The sequence below is a fragment of the Zonotrichia leucophrys genome, chromosome 4, assembly GCF_028769735.1.
Source record: "Zonotrichia leucophrys gambelii isolate GWCS_2022_RI chromosome 4, RI_Zleu_2.0, whole genome shotgun sequence".
Taxonomy (NCBI): domain Eukaryota; kingdom Metazoa; phylum Chordata; class Aves; order Passeriformes; family Passerellidae; genus Zonotrichia; species Zonotrichia leucophrys.
In genome coordinates, this window is record NC_088173.1 from 48,167,914 (window position 1) to 48,184,907 (window position 16,994).

Here is a 16,994-nt window from a genome sequence, read left to right on the forward strand (position 1 = left end):
AGCACTGAGTACAGGGGGAGGATGACCTCCCTGCTCCTGCTGGCAACACAATTCCTAATGCAGGCCAGGATGCCATTGGCCTTCTTGGCCACCAAGGCACATTGCTGGTTCATATTCAACCAGCAATGTTTCCAAACACTGAATGACAATAGAAACTTGTTAAAGCTGGGAAGGAAGGACAGGCTGATGGGAAGGCACTTGCCAGAGTAAGAAGCATCCATGGGAACAGGCTAAAACTGTATATTTTACATTAAGAACATTTCTGAAGTACCACAGAAAGGTGACACACATCAGTGCTTCCTTAGCACAGCTCTCTGGAATAAACCCCACCTGTGTCCCTACTGATTGTCCTTTTTTAGAACAGTTTGCTACCACCTGACACCGTGCTGCTGCCATACCTGGTGCACGCAGATATTGCATTTGTCACAGAACACCATTTCATTGCCATCCTCTCCATCTGGAGACTGGCACACGTCACAGACGACGTCCTCGTCGTACTCAATGCCCAGCCCTTCCTCCGTCTCGATGGCATGGCTCATGTTATCGTAGCAGCGCTGCTCAAACTCCTCCATCACCCTTTCCATGGTGTACTCATCCAGCTCCAGCATCCCTGAAAAACAGCAGCTGTTCACATACTTGAAGAAAAGAGTGATAACCATCACCACAACCAGCTCCACTTTGTTTCTGAACAGCCAATCCCCACACAGACACGTTTCATTCCTGTTCCAGACAATCATGCCTGTTCCAGCATAAACCAGGGAAACTGTTAAAAAATGGCAAAGCTGTCTTATAACTGTATTAAACTAACAAAAGTGGAGTGTCCAAATCTTTCAAATTCTAAGAAAAACTTTCCAAGACTGATTTTGTCCTAGTTTTGTTCTCATTTTTCCTTCTGGGACAGCACCATCCAACCACTAGAGCTTTTGTTCCAATTCTGCCACCCAGATGTTGACTCTTTGATGAAAGATTTGGAAGTATTTTGAACCAAAATTTATGGAGCAGGGGGAGAAAATACATGAGAAAACCTTCTATGATACTTGGAGGGAATCTGCAATTTCTAACAACAGTTGTTGGTTTATCACAAGTTCCAACCCCAACAAGATGCAATCCCAACTGAGGTCTCCATCAGAGCCTACAACAATAAATTGTTTTAAAAAGTGAAAAACTAATAAATGCAACATCAAAATATGGGACAATAACTAAATGCAATATCTAAACTGAAATTTCCTCTTTTCCAACATCATCCATCAGAAAATTATTCATGACACACAGTTACAGACCCATTATGTTTTGGTATTTTATAATTCAGATTTTTTTTGGAAATTGAAAGGCCTCCCTTCTCAAGGAGCTCCCCCAGTTTATATCCTGGGCATGACCTTCTGTCATGGAGAACATCCCTTTGGTCAGTTTGGGTCACCTGTCCTGGCTGTGCTCCCTCCCAGTTGCTTTTGCTCACCTGCTCCCTGACAAAGCATGAAAGAAAAAAGGAAAGAACAAGGAAAAAAAAGCCCCTGATTTAGGACAGGAACAGACCCCAAAATATCAGTGTGTTATCAACACCATTCTCATTACAAATCCAAACCACATCACCTGGTAACAGCTACTGAGAAGAAATTAGCTCTATCCTAGCTGAAACTAGGACAAAGAGGAGATGGCAACCTCTGGATGGGTGTTTTAACAAGAAAACTCTCCTTTCAGCTTTCCCTGTGAAAAACTGAGCCAAAAAATCCCACAAAACAAAGAATAAAAAAACTCTCTAGCTCCTCCAGATCAGAAGACAAACACTCCACAAAAGTACTTCCAGCTTCCCTTGCTGACAGGTAAATCCTTGCAGCAGGGATCAGTGCATCCCATGCTACCCAAACTGAGCAGTGAAAAGCAGCAAGAGGGAACATCCAAAATCCTGCTGATGAAAGGATTTTGCCCTGCAACCCAGAACCGCTGCACCAGCAAAGCAGATGATGGCAGGTTTTACACCAGCTTCCAACTGAATCCTATCTGCTCTCACTTTGTAAGTGACCCTTGGAGACGTGACTGACTGCTTGTGTTGAGTTTTTAGGGTCCCCAGGATGAGGGAAGAGATGAATCTGATTCCATGCTCTCAGCCATGAAGGCTGATTGTTATATTATATTGTATTGTATTAATGCTATACTAAACTATCCTAAAGAAAGAGAAAGGATACAGACAGAAGGCTTAACAAGAATAAATGATGAAACTCATGACTGACTCCTCAGAGTCTGACAGAGCTGATGGTGATTGGTCATTAAGTAAAAACAATTCACATGAAACCAATCAAACTTGCACCTCTTGGTAAACAATCTCCAACCAATCTCCAACCACATTCCAAAGCAGCAAACACAGGAGAAGCAAATCAGATAATTATTTTTTACATTTTTCTCTCAGGCTTCTCAACTTCCCAGGAGAAGAAATCCTGGTGAAGGGATTTTTCAGAAAATATGACAGTGACAGGCCTGTGCTTTTGCAAGGGTTACAGAAAGGGGAACATGAGCTGCAGCTCCTGTTCAGATGCTCACAGACATCCTTTTACAACAACCACTGCATGTTCTCAGTACCTGAAGCACTCCTACAGGGATCAAAGGAAACACAGGGAACTCATGGCCCCAGGGACACCATAAGGAAGTGCTCCAGGTGCAGATCAGGAAGTAGCTCACTTTTCAAATGCCCATTTGTAGTATCTGCAGTGTGGAGTGTCTGACCAAGCACCCATGTATATCTTTCAAGACTCCCAACATACTGCCTGGTACTTACATGAGCATTTCCTTCCCTCTGCATACAGCAGAACTGAGTGGGTAATGATTTAGAGCAAACAAACCCCAAAAAACTACACCAAAACCTGAGATCCAACAAATTCTAGCTGTTCACTGTGCCATGTGCAGCATGTACCTTTAAAGGTTATGCTGGTGTAGCAGAATGGGGCTTCCTTGCAGAGGTACAAATCTGCCCCTCTTGTGCTGCTCACATCCCACTACAGGAGTCCTCATCTGGTTTTGGCAAAAAAACAGACAGACTGGATACCAAACAAACAATAAAAAGTAGATTTTTCCCCCAAGAAAAGCCAAGGGAACTTGCTGCTGCTGTTCTCCTGAAGATAACTGGAAAGGTAACCTAAACTCTGGAACCATAAACTGAAACCCTCTAAGCCCAACACTAAACTTGAGCAGGGCTGATGTGAGATCTGGAAAAAGGCCTGGCTTTTTTCAAGACATCATCTGTTTCTTTCATGTGTTGGTTTAGAATGAGAAACAGAATTATAAATGGTCATTTTGTGGTTTACCAGTTCTTCAGCCATGCCAGCAAGGGGCTACAGCCAGGTAAAACATGTTTGACTAAACTGCAGCCCAAAGCAGGGAAGTGCCACAGGGCCAAAACAAAAACCAAAGGTGTTCACCAACATGTCCAAACCTCTTCCTGGCACAGCATTTTCCCTCTGCCAAACAAGGTTTTGGAACTACAGCACACAGTCACAGTGAGGCTTGGGAGCTCCCTCCAATAAATCAGCGTAGGAATTCTTCCCTGATCCATTCCTTGTGCCACTCAGCTGGCACAGATTCTCTAAAGCTGCCAAACAACTTGTCTTGCCTTCTCTGCACTGAACACCATGAGCTAAAATAATGAAATAGGACTACCTGGGAAAACTACCAGGGTGGTCTCTCTGATGCTCCCTTGGAGAACCAGGATGGCAAACTGGGAACTTTGTGAGATGGAAAGCAGTAGAGAAAAAAAACCAAAACATGTGACCAGATTCTGACCAGGTCTAAGCAGATACAGCACAGGAGTTATCAAAACCTATCTTAGGGCTTAATCACATCAGCTCTGCTCACATGATTACTACCTCCTCATACATCTACTACTTCTTCCCACTGCTGCCTGTGGAAACCCAGGGCACTGGGAATATTTCTGTCTGCTCTGGACTGTCCTGACCCCTAGGGCAGCACTGACTTTGACCCTCATTCATGGAGAAAGTTTCCTAGACTTCAAGACACACTAAAATCCACAAAAGTGTGAGATAAGATTATAGAGAGTAGTGTTAAGTGTATCACTTAGTGAGAAATTTAAATTTTGGGATTTTTAGTATGTTGTAAATAGAAGCAAGATGGAGGGCACAGGGTGTCATCCTAGGTTTCTTCTTCATGGGTTTGGGCAGCATATTGGGTAGCATTGGGCAGAAAAGTCTGCATTGCATACTTCCAAAGATCAGTTACCAGGCTAAAAAGGAAAATAATCTAGGTGTCAGTTCTTAATTGGATACCTTATTCTTAAAAGACCTTGTAACAAGAGATTGTTGGCCATTTTGTACCTTCTAATGAAAAGCTGCCAAACTCACAGTAATGAGACTTTCACTGGTGAGAAATAATAAACACCTGAGTACAAACACAAATTACTGTCTCAAGCACCTTCAATCCAAACCCAAAAGAACCGACAACCGGTACCCCCTGAAATTATCCTTAAGGCTTCCAGCTTCAAAAAGAAACAAAAAGGCAGCAAATCCCTGAGTGCTCACCCATTTCTTTGAACTCCTCATTGGCCAGCTGCAGCCACGCCACGTCCACGTCGTTGAGGTCGTAGCGGCACACGCTGTCCGCCAGGGTCCGGATGTCCACGTAGCCCAGCTCCGGCGGCTCCGCGCCCGAGGACACGATGAATTTCCTGGGCCGCGTGAAGGTGACGGCTTTTGTCTCGGACACCACTCTGAAACAGACGAGGCAGGCAGCCGTGAGGAGTGCTGGGAGGCTCAGCCCTGGAAAATTCCACATTCTTTGCTCTAAGTGACCAACAAGCAGCAGCGGCAGCCACCTAACTGTCCCAGCAAACACCTGGCACCACTGAGGTGGGAAAACAGTTCCAGGCACTTCCAGAACTCATTGGGGTAAGAATTTAACTGGAGTTGTCTAGAAATCCAATTCATTGCCAGAATTCTAAATAAAATGAAATATTAGAGGACAGAGCAGTGCTTGCTCTTACCTGAAATTCAAACTTTTAAAGCCAAAGCAGGGATGCTGTATTTACATAGTGGCTGCCATATATACACACGTTAAACTCTGGTTTAAGACTTTTTTTTTTAACTAAAATACTGACCGTAAGAACATTCAAGGAAAAAATGAAAAAAAACATTTCTGGCTATCTCAGTAGAGGACATTGCCCTTTCTGTTAGCCAACAGCACACACTGACACTGAGCTTGGATGAAATGCACCTCACAACACAATTCCAGTCCCTCCAGGAGCAACAGCCACGCTCCAAATGCCTGCCTCCTGCACTACCACTGGAGGTGAATTTTTGGGGTGCTGGTGCCAAAAGGGAGGAGATTGCACCACCCTGTGTTGCCACAACTCTCTGCTGGGAACAGCCTAAACCCCACCAGGAGTAGGACAGCCTCCGTACCCCACTCTGTTCTGTCCCCATTATGTTAACTCCTAGCAGAGACCCTGATCTGCTGCTGCTGCTGTATTTGCACACAGATCTCTGTAAATCCTCTACTAATTTCAGTCATGCGCATCCCTCAAGCTTCCCCTCTTCTAGCTTATTTCAGAGAAATGGTGAGCAAGAGCCAAATGCTGAATTTGGAGCTTCTGAGGTGTTGTGAAAAATACAAATGTGAATGGCCTTGCCAGCCTAGCTGCGCTGCCCAAACTGTTTCTGGTCATATTGCAGAGTGTTCAAGGGTTACAGACTACTGTGTCTTCACAGAGAATGTACTTTAAACTGGGCACTTCTCTATCATAAATTCCTTCCTGAGCACCTCTCTGTGAAAACCATAACCTCTGGGCAGCACCTTGCCACAGCAGTGGCACAGAAGAAACAAGCACAGTGACTCTGACCTCAAAACAACTCCCTTTCCTGGCTTTATTTCTGCTAGAAAGAAGTTAAAAAAAAAAGGCAACCTTTACTACACACTGAAAGCCATTGAGCTGAATTGTCATTCTGAGCACATGTTCACAGTGAATCTCCACACAGCCTCACTTCTGTCTCCTGCTCCTCTGCCCTCACCAGTCATGGCCTTTTATTCACTGCTATGTTCTCCCCGTACAGCCTTGGCTCTATGATCTGCCTATTGCTTATTCCATGTACAGAACCACCCCTTTCCCTCTCAAACTCACAAGTGTTCCTACACTCCAGCAGCACCAGGGCAGGGCTCTCTGAGTGTTCTGTGAGGGAGCAAAGAGAACAATACCCAGGCATCAAACAGCCCCTGTGACCAGCTAGGACTACACAAGAAATCAAGGAGTGGTGCCTGCTGTGCCAATACCTATCCCTGTGCTGCCTTCTTTCCCTGCCTCTCACCATCTTAAACTTGGGCCAACAGCTCTATTGCCTTTGGCAGAGAACAGTTCTCTCCCAAGTGAGTACCTGGGCCTGCTATAGCCACCAAAGCCCCTCCTGACACAGGGCAGGGATCCCCTGGGAGATTTTTCCTCAGGAGTGTGTGGCCCTCCCACAGCCTTGGGAGGTGCTGAAAGAGGAATCAGAGAGGAGCAGGCAGTGTGAGTGCACATGTACAGTGTGTGTGTGTGTGTCTCTGCAGGGACTGGGACAGCTCAGTGTGGAGCAGGCAAAGGGTTCCCATCTCCTGCACTGCAGAGCAGAGGGCAAAATGCCACCTTGTCCTTGGAGCTCCAGGTCCAATCCTTCAGAAGAAGGATGGACAGATTTCCCAGATGTGCAGGTCAGCCCCTCCTAGTGGGGCACTCTGCAGGTGGCTGCACAGAAGAAAATCAACACAAACTTTCCTGAGGCCCCCTTCATCCAAGGCTAAAGCTGGCAGATACAGACCTTACAAGAAGCAATCAGTGCTCCACCATCACAATTTTTTTGCTGTGTACCAAGGACTGAGCTGCTGTGGTCCCACCAGCAGTGGTGGGTTGTTTGGTAATGCCTTATGGGCCAGCCTGGACTGACTCAAAGAGATCTAGAATGATTAAATGGCAAAAAGCCTTGCTCTTATTTTCTCCAATCCCTACTAAGCATAAAATGGGCTGCAGCACACTCCTGCCCTTAGGACTGCAGTGTTTAATTTGAAACAGGAAACAGTGTCTATGTGCAACAAACATGGCAAGGAAAATAAGGGGCTTTTGGATAAGAGCTAGAAAATCTCACATTATTTAGTTACATGAACATCTGGATGGTTTTTAAAACAGCTGAAATGTTGCACAATCAATTTCTTAGGTTAATAAAAGAAATCACAAAAAAACTCTATGAAAACAAAATAAATGCTGTGTTTTCTCTAGCCCTTAAGCCTGGTTTGTCCAACTGTTCCTTGAAAAGAACCCATGGCTTGGAAATATGCAGAAGGAACACCAGCCAAGGGCTCTTCCAGCAATGATAAGTGAGCTCAAGTCTGGCTTAAAAATAGAAGCTATTTTTAATGTTCTCTTATCACATCCCATTGCCAAAAACAGTCCTTTGACATTTGTGTTCCATATGGGCAGAACAGGCCTGACTCTTGACCTCTCTGACCATTCCAAAAGGTGATTCCAGGTTCATCGCTGAGAACCAAGACCTTCCTGTGCAACAAAGCTCAGGAAGCCAAGGCAATGCAGCACAAACATGTGTGTATTTATTCCCATTCCTCCAAATGGTACCTGGCTACTGGTTCTGGGATGGTCCCTGGGCTAACAGGCACCTGAACTCCCTTTTCCCACTCCTGCCTCCAGGGATCTGCCAGCACATAGTACTCGTCAGGGTTCAGCTGGAAGGAGTCATGTAACTTCATGGCAGTGATCAGGTCCGTTCTGAACACCTGCAAAGAGAGGGACCAAGAGAGAAAAACAAAAACAGAGACACTGACATTTGATATTGAGCATTGACAGCTTCAGGGTAACACAAGGACACTGTGCCACCAGCCCACTGCAGAACAGGGATTGGCTTCATGGCAGGGAAAGGGGTGGCTGAGGGCACAAATACTGACTGCATGATTTCCCCTAACTGCACTACACGTCCTGCAGCTCCTCCTGCACTGCACACTTGCTCTAAAAGGTGTTACTCGCTTTCATCTCCATACTGGCTGCAATAAAAGCTGCAGGAGCTCCAAGCAGCACACAAAAAAAAAAAAGATTCATTTTTGCTCCCAGGCTTTTTGGAATTTTCTTTTTTAAATTATTGGAGCTCTGACTCATACCAAGACATTCTAGAAATTCCCTGTGGTAGAAATCAAGGCATGACTCCACCATGACCAGCCTCAAGAGGAAATTCTAAGAAGATGACTCTTTGTGCAAGTACTTATAAAAATAACCCAAAAGATAAAAAATAAAACCAAACTGGAATTCTGGAGGCAGCTCCCCATTCAGCACAGCTATTTATTCAATCAGCTCCAGACACCTCTGTGTCACAGCTGTAATTTTCCTTTGCACAGCCATCAAGCTCTAAAGCCAGCAGGATGTTTAGCAACCTGTGGGTTAGCAGCCACCAACAAGCAGCCATGCTGTCTTCAACAAGGCACAGAATGAAATAAAAAAGTGATTCACTCCTGTGGCAGCTTCAGCCAAGTGCTGCTATCACAGGCATCCCAGCTACAAGCCTGCACTTGCTGGCATGAGTTCCAACCCTTCCCACCTCCTGCTCCCTGCAAAAGGCAAGGCCCTCCTCACCTCCACAACACTAATTTCTAACTACTCCATGCCTCATTCAAAGGAGAGGGTTAAAAAGCAAGGTGACAAGAAGATTAGCACCACCAGGACAAGAAGATGACAGGTAGAGCTCTCTGCAGACTTCTCAGTCAGTGGTGGTCAGAACCAGCATCCACAGAGCCCCACACTGCAGCTACAGCAGAAAAAACTCTGGATTTTCAGGGCAGTGCTCTCAGACTCCTTGTGAGGCTACTCAGGGGGCAAAGTGAGCCATCCTCCCAGCCCCAGAGCAATGGCCATGCTGCCACCTCAGCCCCAGCCCGCTGCTGTGTGGCTGAGGCAGAACCAGATGTGCACAGACAGCAACCCAGGCAGCCACTTCCATCACCCACCACCCACACACCTGAAAACCCAGGATTTTTGGGAAGCATTTTAGTCTATCTGATGGCTAATTACACTTCTGACAATGTTTTTCAAGTGTGATTTGCCTTGCCACATCTCAAAACCTCTCCCCCCTCCCAACACACACATACTGTCCCACTTCTGTCTACATATGTTTCTGTTTCTACTCTGGTTTTGTCATTAAAATAGCATCAAATCATGACATTTTTCTTAACACTTGTCTTGACATGTTCAGGAAAAACTGCCAACATTAAAAAGTAAAGAAAAAGATTGCCATATGAAGAACAGGGTGAATGCTGGTAATGAAATATAATGAGATGTTTAAAACAATTAAATTACGAGTCCTGTGAGGCTTCAATCAAGAAATAAAAAGTAAGCCACAAAGTAAATGGGCTCACAAAACAAACAAGCACAGCTGGCCAGGGGATTCTGCACTTTTAAGTGATTTGACTTAAAGCAATCAAAAGTCAAATTAAGAGAAGACTAAAAATATAAAATGGGACACAAATCTCGCTCAATCTCAGAGCCAAAATAACTCAGGCTCTTGGATAAATTTGTCACAGAACTCCCTCAGAAGCAAAGCTAATGCAGCACCTGACAGCCAAGAAACTCCTTTCCCAGGCCAGTGGCCCCATGACACCATTCTTTCTGCTCTGGCTGCTGATGCAATCAGAGTGCCTGGAGGAAAGCAGAGCTTACAGAAGTGCTGGCTCTCAGAAGCACTGAACACTTCAAAGCTAAAGGGTGAAACCCTGGCCACGCTGAAGTCAGTGGGAATTCTGCCACCAAGTTCAATGAGCCCAGGATTTCACCCAGGGAGTCCCTGAGTGTCACTTTGCTGCCAGCAGTGAGCAGGGAGCAGGGACAGAGCAGGAGGGAGAGGTTGGGGAGCAGAGCTAAAGGGAAGCACAAGAGAAGCTCATCCAGACTGAGAAAACAGGAGAGAACAGCACAAAACTGCAGAGATTCTGACAGCAAAAGGTAAGGGAGAGGAGAAAGCAGAAGCACACCAAAAACCCAACAGCAAGACTCCTAATTATCTCAGATGATTTCTTGATAGCCTTTCACAAGGTGGTTCTCAAAAGGAGGTATAAGGGGCTACTTCTAAGAGAGGCATGAAAGGTAACTAAGGAAAACAAACCTATTGTAAACAAGAATAAATTCACCAGGGATCTCCACATTGGCAAAAAAAAAAAAAGGTCTTTTAACAGCCAACAAGCAAAGGAGTTTGGAAACCACCAGTACTAGGCACAGTTCACACTGAATGGCATTCTGCTGGTGAAAACTCTTCTCTGAGACTCAGGTACACTGTCATTAGGGAGATTAATAAAGCACTTTTTCCTCAACACCACCCACTAATGTGTAAGGAATACATGTCCTGGGCAAGTGCAATAAATGAGAAATTCCATTCCCCCAGAGCTAATCCTTTCTTTGCAGCTTCTACAAAGTCTGCAGTGTAGTATTTTGCCTGAAGCCAGGAAGATTCAGCAAGAACATTTCCAAAGAAATGGATCACATTTTGTGTGTTACTAACAGCTGATCCAACCTGGAAAGTTCAAAGATTTTTATCTCCCCTGATAGCATTTCTTCAAAGCACTAGACGAGACAGAACTGTCAGGAAGCAGACTTCTAGTTTGACAAGCACTTTAGCAAAGATCACACACACAGAGCCCCAGTACAAACTATGAAATAAATGCACCTAATGTAAATTTCCACTGTTCACAAATCAAGCTGCAAATAAACCCCAATGCCTAAAATAGCACAAGAAAGACTCTGCAGCTATGCTGAATGGGTGTCAGACTACAACAAAATTCACAGATAGAAACTGGTGCTGGCAGGAGCTGTGCCAACAGCTGAACTCTCTAATCTTCGGGGCAGGGGGGAGAGGGGAAGAAGGGGTGAGGGAGGGAAAGTATGTGCCAGCCAAAATGTAGGGAGGAAAAAAAATTTAAAAAATAAAAAAAAGTAAATGAGAAAAAAGAGATCCATTACCAGAAAAGATGGATGGATATATTGTGTGTACAGGCACTTTGAGAGATGTAACAAAATGCAAGCTAAATTCCAGAAATACCTCAGAAGGTTTCCGGTCCTCATCTCTGGAGCACGAAGTCCTGCGACGCTGAGATCTGGAATGCTGGGACCAGGTAGACAGACCTAGGATACAGAAATGATAATTTGCAGGCTTCTGTGACAAACCCCCAGGAAATTCTTTCAAAAGCCACTCAATCCTGAATTTCTGTGGTCACTCTCCTGGGTGTGTTCTGTTTCCCATTTCCCAGCTGAGCTGCGCCTGTCCTGGCTGCACTGCACTTACCTGCCTTCCACCCAGCATTCCAAAAAAGCCACTTCAGAGCATCCTTCCCCCTGAGCATCAATAAATGACTTCCTGCAGATTAATAACTGACCAGGAGCTCTGCCAACAGCCTGGGATGTACTCTTTGAAGCTAATGTCCTAGATAGCTACATTGGTTACCTGATTTCTGCTGCAAAATGAAGCACACTGCCACACACGCACAGCAGAGCCCACAGAACAAGCTGTTGTTTCTTCTCCCCAGCAAATCTCCCAGTGTGGCTGCATAATTTTTGTCTGCATAATTATTCATTACATTCCAAACAAATTATACCTTTTTGCCTTGAAAGTGTTTGACAGAGTCTCTGTCAGCTTTCAGAAATATTGTAACAGGAGGGAAGGAAAAAGAGAAAGAATCTGCACTCCTCTGACAAGATAGTGCTTTGACACCAGAATGTATTATACCTGTACAAATCAACCAATTTCAACACAGTGAGATTCACAGGTACAGCAGGTATTTTCCACTGCCAACTACACAGCAGCAATGAAAATAAAAAGCCAATAAATCTTTCTGGGTTGCAGAGATGAAGGACTCGTACTTGGTCTATCTGATAGGGAAGCTAAGTCCTATGTCATTAACTCAGAATTTGCAGATCTGGACATTAATTGTAGACAAATTGAAGCAAACTGATGCAAAAGGCTTCCCACACTGCTCATTCCTTCACTGTCTGTGCATAAACATGGTAGGAGTAAAATGGGTAAGGCTACAGTCTGCAAGAGCAGCATCACCTCACACCAGCCCACAGAAACCTCTCGAGGATCAGAAAGACAGGATGGGATAAGTTCTCTATTAAAAATGTTAGAAAACCATTGTAGAAGTGAAGTAGCTGTTCAACATTTTAATTGGAAAGATATGACTGAAAACATTTTGGTTTTAGTTATCTGTTTGTCTTCTCTTTTCAGTTAGTGATACATTAAGTAATCTGCCCTGATAAAACCTCTCTGGAACACAGCAATGAATAACAGACATTACACAGAATATGCATAATGGTCAAAATTGATGCAATGTTCCCAGGAAATAGCTAAAAATCTTATCTCTCGAGGTAAGAATACAGAGAGGATGCTTTTAAGCAAATATTTGTGTTTTAATATAAGAGACAGTGAAGTTATTGGCACTCTTCCCTCTTTCTATGAAGGGGAAAAAAAGAAAGAAAAATAATAACTGACTGCCATTTATTAAAAGCCAGACTTCCAAGATCATTTAACTACCAATTGTTCCCTTGAAAACTGAAGAAGAAACACAAGCAGGAGTACAAACTTCTTGTGAGAATCCTATCAGACCATCCTCAAACTCTCCTTAAGGTGTCAGAAGGGAATAAGTAAAATCCCTCACAAAAACTCTGAGATGTACAGCTAAAATGCATGACAAAAAAATCCAGATTTATTTCCTGCAATGCAGCAATGTAAATATTAACATTTTAACACTCAGACAGAAGTGATTTCTTTAATCAACAGCCTCCCTAGAAGACACAGAGCACATACACACCCACACAGATTACTATTCAGTTCTCATGGGTTCTGATATTTTCCATTGGCAAGACATTAATATCTGGCCAACTAGCTGCCACAAGTCAGCACCTGGAAATTTCCAGTTCTTTTGTGGATCTGAGTGGTTTTGTACACTGTTGGACCTGGGAGAGAGAGCCTGCTCACAAGAGAAAGAATCAGGAACAACAAATTGTATTGGCAAGGTGTGTTTGATTCAAGTTTTGGTGAGTATTGTAAATGCAGGCAACCCCAGCGAGGTGAGAGAATGATGCATCTGACTCCATCTTATCAGAAGGCTAATCTATTACTTTATTATGCTGTGTTATATTAAATAATACTACACTAAACTATACTAAAGAATACAGAAAGGATACTTACAGAAGGCTAAAAAGATAATAATGAAAACTCGAGACTCTCTCCAGAGTCCCAGCACAGCTTGGCCCCAATTGGCCAATGAGTGAAAACAACCCACAGCAGAATGCAATGAAACAATCTCCTGTGGGTAAACAATGTCCAAACACATTCCACATGAGCACAACACAGGAGAAACAAATGAGATAAGAATTGTTTTTCTTTTCTCTGAGGCTTCTCAGCTTCCCAGGAGAAAAACCCTGGGTGAAAGAATCCTGTTCAGGGAATGTGAATGCCACGGGTGAGAGATGAGTCTGGAGGCTTTAACACAGCTGTTCCCAAGTAAGGCAAGCATCGGGCAAAATTAGTCTAGTAGCAGTGTGATGTACTTCTGGGTCTTTACCAGCATCCTTTAATTCAGCTCTGATGACAGCTGATCATAAACTGAATTAAAAAAGAGTATGGGCAGCTTTTTCCAGGTCTCTCTCATGCCACAAAGAAGCTACAAAGGTGAGGAGTAAGACAATCCCTGCCATATCACCCATCTCCATTTCCTCACTGTGTCATCTTACACATCAGAACAAGTGTCTTAAATGCACCCTTCTGTGTCCATGTACACAAGGGTTTGGTCACTGGATTAATTAACTGTTCCACGTTTCACAAAAGGGCAACTAACTCTTATCATCAAAACTACAGGAGCTTCACTTTAAAGGATTTTTTAAGTGGTGTATGAAAGCACACTACGTAAAATTTCCATGCTTAAGAGACAAGTCAAACACAGCCAGCCTTCCTCAGCATTTATTATAATGAGGGTTTTTTTTTCCACTGAATAAGGAAAGAAAGTTTCTCAGGTAGTTCTGTAACAGCCTCTTCCTTGCACACAACACTGGTGAACTCACAGTGGAAACACTGTTACTGAAGGGGCTGCTGGATTTTTCTGAGCAGTGCAAACTACATAATGCTAGGAGAAAACAGTGGAAGAATTCCTCATGGGACTGAGGTTTTACTACACACTGCAGCTAGCAGATGACCTTTGGCAAGGGCTCCACGTCAATAGGGAAAACATTTACTCACTGAATAAACAAAGCCAGACTGTAAGCCTTGAATTCAGATTCAAACCAGCACCACTGCTTAGACAAGAAAGGAAGAAATTGAAAGAGCCAGCCAAATGACAGCAAAATATCCAGCCCATAAGAGTATTGAATCTAACTACTTCTGAAATCCCAAACAGAGTTTCAATTCTGCTTCCATCAAAGCTAATGGGAAAATGTCACTGTCTTCACCAGTGCCAAGCCCAAGGCACTGAATTTCCCAAAGCCCTCATTAATAAGCCATCCACCCACTCTGCCTACACCAATAGAAGTGCAGGAGGAAAATTTAGGATGTTATTTGTCTATTAAGCATCCTTGCCATATTTTCAGACTTAATCCAGCAAAGGGACCTCACTGAAAGCAGCAATTCACAGCCCATTACACCTCCTTCAGTGGTTACTGATCTGATTTGTACATCTGAGTGCATGCAGAACCACCCCTGGATTATACAGAAGGCAGAATCTACTCTGGTCAAAACAAAACACAGGATTTAAAAAAAAACAGCTCTTCTGTACTGTAATAAGCACATGAACCTAGCTCAGTGATTTCTGGAAGATTCCAGACACTTCACCAAAATCATTCTCTTCCATTAAGTATCCAAAATCACTGTGTTCATCATGTTTTAAGAGTACTAGCCCTAGTCCCAAACTGGATTAGGATCACCAAGACTAGAAAAGCACCTAAAGATCAAGACAAGAGTTAAACTCTGTTATGGTAAAACAGAATTAATTTTTTTTTCAAAAATCGTAAGGCAAGTCTGAATCACTGGGATTTGGAAGATATAAAAGTTGTGTAAGATACCATTATATACCTCATGGGAAGAATGAGTTTCTCAGCAGATGGAAAAACAGTGAGATGTTAAGAGAGCCCATGCTACCATAAGCCATGTGAGAAACAGTAAATACGAAAAATACACAAGTCCAAGGCATGAAGCCAAATACAGACATCCAAAACATGCATTTCCATCATTGTTTAGACATCAGAGATAAGAGGGATCTTATTAAGAGTTACATGAATGGATGAACACAGTAGCCTACTGAGCATCATCACTCTAGGAGAGAGACCAAGATTATTTGGATTCTCTCACAGTTCAGATTCTTTCAGATAACCAAGGTGTTTGTGTGTTTTAAAAGGATTTCATCACTGAGAACAAAGGGAGAGGGATCCTACTCCTATTACCTGCTCTTAGTTCTCCTTTTGCATTTATCTACTTAAAGGAAAAAAGCAAAAAGGAATCCCAAAGCATGAAAAAGGTGTCATCCTCAGCAAGGGAGGCAGAGCTCTAACACACCAGTGGTGCTGCAAAGGAGTTCTCAGACTCAAAGAGGAATTTTTTTCTGTTCCCCAAAGCTGCTATGAACACTTCACACTGTAAATACAGTGTTCTTATAATACTGCCATGGGGTGTATGTAACACACACGCCTCCTGATAATAAAAGAAAGCAATCAAGGAGTGTGCATTCTTTTTCCCCACTTGTGAAGAACACAGGCTTCCCAAAAGGAAAAACTTAATCAATTTTAACTGCATCATTTTATTAAATGATCTGTCAAGAATACGTTTTCATCCCAAGGAAAAAAAAAATCCAATCAAAACAGAAAATTGCTTGGAACCAATAAAACAATTCAAAGCCTCAGGGAATTCTACCCCACAACTAATACACTGCTCAGCATGAGCAGAGAAGTCTCAGCTATTAGGTATCATGCACAAGACTGTTGTAAAGCCACCTGTGAGGCACCCAGCTGTGTCCCTGCAGAACTACCTGCTGCTGCAGCCTCTGAACACTTCAAAGCCTCACTTCTTTACACTTCTCCCACGGTAAATCCACTGCTGCTCCCCTGCTCCAGCAGGCAGCACGACACAGCAAAGCAGCCCTGACACAGATCCATGTCTGCCTGTCACTCCTGCTTAGCACCAGCCCTTGCAGATGCCTGTGCCGCTCTGCAGCTCACTCTGAGACCAACGAGGTGCTGCTGCCAACGCTGTCACAAAGATCTACAGCCCGGGGAGAAAACAGAGGTGCTCAATCTCTCCATTTAGTGCTGGCCCACAGCTCCTTACAGCAGCATCTCTGTGCCACATAGAAATATCTCCCTGCTTGGACTCAAATTCCAGCACAAAGCAAACAGAAGCAAACTATTCTGGGGGCAGTTTCCACTGTGTTAGGCACAGAAGGAGCTGGCTGGGCCGAAGTCTTCAGAAAGCAGCATGCAAGCAAACACCACCTAAGACAGCATTTCACAAAGCCAAATTTCCTTTCTCACTTTCCTGGTGCTGGAGGGCTTGCCCATCTATCTTCCTTATCTTTATAGCACATTATAATACAATAATCTCATCCAAGATCAAAACACAAGAAGCAATAGCCTTTTATCTCTTGTCAACAGCAATGCTCCTTGAAATTCACTATCAGCTGACGACTCCCCAGTTGCAGCTGCTGAACAATGTGTGGATCCATGAGATCTCTGCAGTGCTTTACAGCACCACAGCACAAGTGCTCAGTCTCTGACACGCCTAATGAGCCATCCCTGCAGCTCCCTGCCACAGCACTTTAACACAAGTTGCCACCTGTCATCCCTTTCCTCAGCAGCACGGATTTGAGCTTTAGCATCTCACAGAACACACACAGCACACGTCCCTCTTATAACAGTCTGGAATCCTTGACCTCATCATCTTTTTCAGCACAAGACCCAAGTGCCACTCGAGCCCCAGACCAATTCCCATGGTAGCAAT

At 43.9% G+C, this 16,994-nt stretch overlaps 1 protein-coding gene across 9 annotated transcripts in view; it reads right to left on the minus strand.

Moving 5' to 3' along the window:
• Window positions 1-16,994, minus strand: part of JADE1 (jade family PHD finger 1) — a 133,719-nt gene that overhangs the window by 10,719 nt on the left and 106,006 nt on the right. For all 9 annotated transcript variants that reach the window (XM_064711555.1, XM_064711557.1, XM_064711561.1 and 6 more), the window contains 4 exons: window positions 11,058-11,140; window positions 7,601-7,758; window positions 4,524-4,711; window positions 399-610 (listed from right to left, as the gene is read on the minus strand). In XM_064711555.1, the coding sequence (XP_064567625.1) occupies window positions 399-610; window positions 4,524-4,711; window positions 7,601-7,758; window positions 11,058-11,140 (641 nt within the window). The remainder of the gene's footprint in view (window positions 1-398; window positions 611-4,523; window positions 4,712-7,600; window positions 7,759-11,057; window positions 11,141-16,994) is intronic.